Source organism: Colobus angolensis, unplaced genomic scaffold (assembly GCF_000951035.1).
Source record: "Colobus angolensis palliatus isolate OR3802 unplaced genomic scaffold, Cang.pa_1.0 Scaffold3, whole genome shotgun sequence".
Lineage (NCBI taxonomy): Eukaryota > Metazoa > Chordata > Mammalia > Primates > Cercopithecidae > Colobus > Colobus angolensis.
Window position 1 is genome coordinate 19,101,426 of NW_012116265.1, and position 7,517 is coordinate 19,108,942.

The 7,517-nt window shown below is 48.1% G+C and overlaps 1 protein-coding gene across 1 annotated transcript in view; it reads left to right on the plus strand.

Annotated features, from left to right (window-relative positions):
- Nucleotides 1–7,517, plus strand: part of PROX2 (prospero homeobox 2) — a 19,063-nt gene that overhangs the window by 8,565 nt on the left and 2,981 nt on the right. Inside the window, exons 4-5 of the mRNA XM_011949559.1 lie at nucleotides 817–2,292; nucleotides 6,586–6,693. Coding sequence (XP_011804949.1) covers nucleotides 991–2,292; nucleotides 6,586–6,693 — 1,410 coding nt within the window. The 5' untranslated portion in view covers nucleotides 817–990. The remainder of the gene's footprint in view (nucleotides 1–816; nucleotides 2,293–6,585; nucleotides 6,694–7,517) is intronic.

Genomic DNA, 7,517 nt, shown 5'->3' on the forward strand with positions numbered 1-7,517 from the left:
TGTTGCCCAGGCTGGAGTGCAGTGGCCGGATCTCAGCTCACTGCAAGCTCCGCCTCCCGGGTTCAAGCGATTCTCCTGCCTCAGCCTCCCAAGTAACTGGGATTACAGGCATCCACCACCACGCCCAGCTAATTTTGTACTTTTGGTAGAGACAGGGTTTCTCCATGTTGGTCAGGCTGGTCTCAAACTCCCGACCTCAGGTGATCCGCCCACCTCGGCCTCCCAAAGTGCTGGGATTATGGGCGTGAGCCACCGTGCCCTGCCGAATTTGCTATTTCTAAAAAGTGCCTTGGGTAATTCTGTTGCCCTTAGTCACTAGAAAAGTCACTCTGAATCAAACAAAGCTTGGTTTGACCCCAGTCTGTCACTTCTAACTGCATGACCATAGGGAAGTAGCTTCTTCTCTGATCTTGTTTCCTTATCTGTAGACAATAGGCATGACCACATTCTCATGGAGCTGTTATGACAAATTAATTAAATTAAGTAATGGATGTAGAGTTCTTGGCATAATGCCACTTGTTCAGGTGGCTGCCACTATGATATTATTATTATTATTATTATATTGTTATGACCAAGCAGGAGAAGATTTTTCTCCCTGTAAGATCACTCTGAGAATCTCCTTAAAGTGGGGTTCTGAGACCAGCAGCATCAGAATTACCTGAGGGCTGGTTTAAAATGGAGAATCTCTGCCCCACCCCAGATCTACTGAATTGAAATCTGCACTTTAACAAGATCGCATTGAATGTTTGCACATTCAAATTTTAAAAGGACTGTTCAAAGTCACATGTACTGTTTTCTTCCTGTCTCTAATTTCAGGAGTCTGCCCAGAAGGCTCATGAGTCGTGGCATCCCAGAATCTGAATCCTTCCTTAGTGACAGTGGCTCTTCACCCTTCTAAGTGCAGAGGAGGAAGCCCAGCTCATTCTGGGTGCACTTCCAGCTGAGGAAATAAGGAGGAGGAATTCCTGAAGCCCCAAACAAGTGCCTGGGATGGATCCAAACTCCATCTTGCTTTCTCCTCAGCCCCAGATCTGCTCCCACCTGGCAGAAGCCTGTATGGAAGGTGAGAGAAGCTCATCTCCTCCAGAGCTGGGTAGAGACTCCCAGTTTCCCTGGAGCCAGGTCGCCAGCTGCAGCCCTTCAGACCCCGAATGGTTTGGTGATGAGCACATCCAGGCGAAGAGGGCCAGAGTGGAAACCATCGTCCGAGGCATGTGTCTCTCCCCGAATCCTCTGGTACCAGGCAGTGCACAAGCTGGGGACAGCCCACGCTGCCCAGAAAAGGCCCGAGAGAGGAAGAGGAAGCAGAGCCTTCCCACACAGCAAGGCCCCCTGATGCCACCCCCTGCCTGGGACCAGGGCAACAGGAAGGGGGGCCCTCGTGTGAGAGAACAACTTCACCTGCTGAAGCAACAGCTAAGTCATCTGCAAGAGCACATCCTACAGGCTGCCAAGCCCAGGGACACAGCTCAGGGGCCAGGAGGCTGTGGCACCAGGAAGGGCCCTCTGAGTGCAAAGCAGGGGAATGGCTGTGGGCCTCGCCCCTGGGCTGCAGATGGTGACCACCAGCAGGGTTCCAGCAAGGACCTCTCTGGGGCAGAAAAACACCAAGAGTCTGAGGATCCCAGGTTCCTTCCTTCTGGAGCACCAGATTCGCTGGAGATTCTGAGGAAAGAGCTGACCAGGGCAGTGTCCCGGGCTGTGGATTCAGTATTACAAAAGGTACTGTTGGATCCACCAGGCCGCCTGACTCATCTGGGCAGAAGTTTCCAGGGGCAGGTGCCAGAGGGTAGAAGCGAGCCCTCACCTGTGGGAGAGGCCTGTGAAGATCCACTTGCTTTGGCTGCCTTGCCCAGGAGGGTCCAGCTACAAGCTGGGGTCCCAGTAGGAAACTTGTCTTTGGCCAAGCCTCTAGATTCTCCTAGGTACCCTATCCCTCCAAGAATGATCCCCAAACGCTGTCAGGATCTCCCAGCAAACTGTCCCTTGACTGCACCTTCCCACATCCAGGAAAATCAGATTCTTAGCGAGCTACTGGGTTATGGATGCAACAAAGGCCATTGGAGTAGCAGTCCTCCCCAGGACTCATCTTCCCAGAGGCACCCCTCCTCAGAGCCCACCCTACGACCTTGGAGAACTACTAAACCACAACCACTGGTCCTGAGCCAGCAGCAGTGTCCCCTGCCTTTCACCTCTGCCCATCTGGAAAGTCTGCGCCTTCTTCCCTCGGTGAAGATGGAACAGGGAGGCCTGCATGCCATCACTGAGGCACTGCCTTTCTCTTCAGTCCACATATCCTTTAATAGCAATTGAAGTTCTCATTGTTGGCTAGGTGCAGTGGCTCATGCTTATAATCCCAGTGCTTTGGGAGGCCAAGGTGGGAGGATTACTTGAGGACAGGTATTCAAGACTAGCCTGGACAACATAGCTAGATCCCATCTCTAAAAGTAAAAAATTATCTGCACATGATGGTGCACGCCTGTAGTCCTAGCTACTCAGGAGGCTGAGGCAGGAGGATTGCTTGAGCCCAGGAGTTCGAGGTTACAGTGAGCTCTGATTGCACCACTGCACTCTAGCTGGGCAACAGAGAGAAAAAATGTCTCAAAAAATAAATTAAAATATCATTGGCACTGTGCAGAGAAACAAGAAAACTGAAAGTTGAAGAGGAGGTGGCGACAGATCACTCAGGGTCTTCTTAATGTTGCTCTGGGCCTTCAGCTTAAAGTGGTGACCACATTCTGGAATTTAAGGACCTGGGAAGGTTTACTTACCTTCTTCTATGACCCATCGGGTTCTGCCACTTGACTTATTCCTTTGGGCGTAAAGGGTTTTGTTTTGAGACTCAAATAGGCTTCCGAAATACAACGAATACTCTATGGAAGAAAGAACCCCATAATTTGGTTGTCAGCTGTCCATACACTCAGGAGGAGAAGGTCAAAGGAATGACCTCATCTGAGGTATGGCCTCCCCAACCCCATAATTCTACAAGCAAAAATTCTGTATTGTGTAGATAATTCATGGGGAGCATATGAGGGACCAGACACTTCTGGGCCAGATGGAAAAGGAGTTTTCCCCGGGGATTAAACCCAGAGAGGCAGCTGGAAATGGCCAGAAGTCTTCAGTTTAAGGAAAAACTTCCAAGCTGCAATGGAGTGCCTGGAGACTAGGGGCTGGGCATATGAAGGGAGAGGAGGCTCCCCATGAGGAGGCCTGAGTGGCCCAGGCTGATGGGCAGGGGTCTGGATCTTATTGCATCATCTTTGCAACCCCTAAGCAAACGCTACTCTCTTAATGTATTTCCCAGAGTAACCCTCGGGATATAAATAATTGTTGAGTTAGGAGAAAAAGTACCTTGGGGAAATACTGAGATCGTTTATTTTCTGCAGGAATTCTCCAAGCCTTTAACATGAGTAAGTGGAAGCTCTAAGAGGAGAATGTATACAGCCCCAAACCCATATGACCCATAGAATAATCCACTTCTAACAAGCGTCTTGCAGAACTTGAGTTCTTGAGAATATATTTTGGATGTTGCTTTTTAAGCTAGCTGTGCTCACGTTGCTGCTTCTCGTGGGCAGCTTTGAGGCGAATCTCCAGAGGCTGATGAGTCTGTGGAGTTGCATATCCAGGTGGCAACAGTCGTCTCCTTTGCCTGGCAGCTGCTGTGCGGGCAGCGGGATGGGGTGGGACCAGCTCATTACCATGCCAGAACCTGCCTTTGTGTCCTAAATGCCACGAGCGCCCCCTGCCGGTCAAAGGTGTTGGAAACACCCCAAAGTTAACCTGGAAGTCAGCGAGCAACTGTAAAAGCAACGCTGAGAACACTTCACTTGCCACCACTCTTGGAGGCAGAGATTCCACCATAGACAGATTTTCTTTATAAGAAAGGCTAACTGTCTGGGCCTTTGATAACCAGTAGTTGACTCTCCATTAAATACAGACAGCTGCAAAAACACCTCAGGCAGATGGTCCCCCAGAATTTGCTATTTGTTTTTTTTTGTTTTTTGTTTTTTTTTTTTTGAGACGGAGTCTCGCTCTGTTGCCCAGGCTGGAGTGCAGTGGCCGGATCTCAGCTCACTGCAAGCTCCGCCTCCCGGGTTTACGCCATTCTCCTGCCTCAACCTCCCAAATAGCTGGGACTACAGGCGCCCACCACCTCATCCGGCTAATTTTTTTTGTATTTTTTAGTAGAGACGGGGTTTCACCGGGTTAGCCAGGATGGTCTCGATCTCCTGACCTCGTGATCCGCCCGTCTCGGCCTCCCAAAGTGCTGGGATTACAGGCTTGAGCCACCGCGCCCGGCCAAGAATTTGCTATTTGTTGAGCGCCTACATGTGCCTGTTGCTGGTCCCCCAAATTGGGGATTGGGCTCAGAGAGCTTCTGGAGGTTTGGGGCCTATCCTAAGAAATACCTAAGCCAGGACTGGCTGCATGGGTGAAGTACTTGACTATCTTTGGAATGACTTGGGGCCCCCTGGCAGCACCCTGGCCCCTCAACTCTTCCCCCATTCCTGCTGCCTATATTCCAAGACCAGAGATTTATTCCTGTGGACCATGAAAACCACCTGAGAGCAAGCTGCTTTACAGCATAAAAAGAACGTTTACGTTCACATGACATCCTGTGACATAGGTAGGGCAGATGTGAAGATCATGAGGGGAGCACTGACAGAACACTTTCTCCGTGGCAGGCATTGCTACCAGCATTTCACACATATGTGTCCACCACCACTTAGCTACATTCTGAAACCCATAAAGCCCTATGATTTTTCCCCCACCTAAGACTGATACAATCTTTTTTTCGGTAGCAAAACCTGGCCTGCACTGACTGGAGGCTATTTATAGATTTTATCCCACTTAGTAAGTCATACATTTTGCTGCAGAAATGTGAATGTATTGGATTACAGACTGTCTCAGCTGTGGATATTAACGCGTGGTACACACATCCTATTATCTTTATAAGCTAACAAATTCTGAAACCTGAACTCCATTTGGCCCAGCATTTCAGATAAGGGGTTTAGACCTGTATTATCTCACTGTTCTCAAGCATCTGCTCTAAGACTGGGTATCCGAGAAGCAGAGACAGAGAAGGGAGCTAACTTGCCCAAAGCCCCACACTAATGAGCAACTAGGATTCAAACCCGGGATCTGATGGCCAAGTACAAGCTTTAACCACTATACTGCACATCTTAGCAATGAGGCTTAGAGTAGTTAAGTGGCTGGCCCAAGGTCACACAGCTAATAGGTGGTAAAATCAGTGTCTGAAACTGGGTCTTTGGAATCCCAGTCCAGGATTCTTTCCACAGCATTTGTGGATCTGTAGGAAGGATAAGCAGGGCTGATGGGGTAGCAGGGAGGGGTCTTCTGTGCAGCAACCAGGTGCCTGGGCCACCTATAACTACTCAGTTAGTCTGGTTTCTTTTGGTTAAATAGATTCATCCTATGTGGAAGTCTTAATTGTCTTAAGCTACAGCTCTCAGATCTGAGATCCCAAGTTACTCTGTGTAATGCTTCTCACCCAGCCTAAGGAGTGTCCCTGAAAATGCAAGGTGTATTTGTGTAAGAATCTTTTTTTCATTTCTGTCCTGCTCCAGTGCTCGGCAGTCACATCACAATTCTCCAACTCTTGTTAAAGGGGAAGGAATCTGTCTGTTCCCAGAGTAAGGTATAGTTTGGAATATAATTTCCATATATGTGTATGGATTAAGGTTGACCGTTCACTCACTCACTCCTTCACACAACAAATATTTATTGAGCACCTACTACGTTCCTAGAACTGGGCTAGGCACAAAGATGAAAAGATAAGGTCCTCACTCTCAAGGAGCTCACAGTCTAAACAAGGAGACAAACATGCAGTAAAAATTCCAGTAAGGTCATTGCTGACATAGTTTGTACAAAGGGTCTTCATAGCCCAGGGTAAGGAAGGCCTAATTTGGCAAGGAAGGGTTTAACAGAGGCGGGAGCTTCTCAGCTGAGACCTGAAAGATGAAGGACAGTTCTGCCAGGCAAATGGAGAGTGGGTGCTGCCCAACCATTTAAGCTTGAGCAAGAACAAAATGTGAGCTGGTACTAAGCCTGCTTAGATGTTTGCTGGTTATAAAGGCAACACTACAAAGGCAATGATAAGAGTGACAGCCGGAATGGGGACCACCTAGCTTATTCTTCTTGTTTTACAGCTGAGGAAACTGAGGCAGAGGAGGAAGTAAATCTCCGCTTGGGGCTTTGAAATCGTTTATCTGGGACAGAACTGCCCTCTCTTCCCATCCCACTGGGACACCACACACACACACACACACACACACACACACACACACACACACACACACAAAATACACCAAACTGTATTTGACATCATCTATGGTACATAACTTTTCCACATCGAGATGGTTTTCACATCCTGTGACTTAACTGTGCACATATGGCATTCAGCTTATTTGACCAGAGCTTCCAGAGACAGAAAAATGGAGGAAATACACAATTCCAATCAGAAAAACAAAACGAAATCAAACAGAAACCACAGGAACAAGGAATTCACTAGTTAATTGATAAACTGGCATTTTAAAGTGTTCATTTTCCTTGACACTGAGATAAATCCAAGAAGGTCTAAACCCTGGTCACTTGAAGAAGGCCAAACTAATGTTTTTCTTCGCACGATATCCCAGCTCCAACCTCCTGAAGGCTTATTTTCCTGATGTTCAGGTAAAGTCACTCAACTAAATTGCAGCTTCTGCAGAACTCCCACGTGACAGTGTGTTTCGCCTGGTGTGAGGCAACTCCTAAGTCATCATATGTGCTCTTCAAGCTCCCCTTAGTGTTGTTGATGGAATCGGTGCAATGTCCAGTTCTGGGCTGAGACTCTACCCAAATAATCATGAATAACTTTAGGCTAGAAAAGTTGGCTGTCTAAATTCTTAAGCAACTGAGCTGTAGATAATCCCCCCAAACAGAAACACATGGGCAAGAAAAGTAGCAGGAAAGAGAAACACTAGTTAGTGGCCTTTTTGGCTAGTTTTGTGCCTTGGCTGGCGACACTATGAAAAAGAAAAAATAGGCTGGGTGCAGTGGCTCACGCCTGTAATCCCAACACTTTGGGAGGCCGAGGTGGGCAGATGACCTGAGGTCAGGAGTTCGAGACCAGCCTGACCAACATGGTGAAACCCCGTCTCTACTGAAAATACAAAAACTAGCTGGCGTGGTGGTGGGCGCCTGTAATCCCAGCTACTCGGAGGCTGAGGCAGGAGAAGGAGAAGCATTTGAACCCGGGAGGCAGAGGTTGCAGTGAACAGAGATCACGCCACTGCACTCCAGCCTGGGCGACAGAGCGAGCCTCCATCTCAAAAAAACACAAAAAACAAAAAACCATATATATATGGAGAGAGAGAGAGAGAGAGTGTGTGTGTGTGTGTGTCAGACACTGTCAAATTTATGTTCAAGTTGCTATAGTTCAAAATTGAGTGAAAGTACATACAGATGAAGTGTGACAATAAGGAAAATCAAATTAATTGTTGGGACCAGACCTCTCC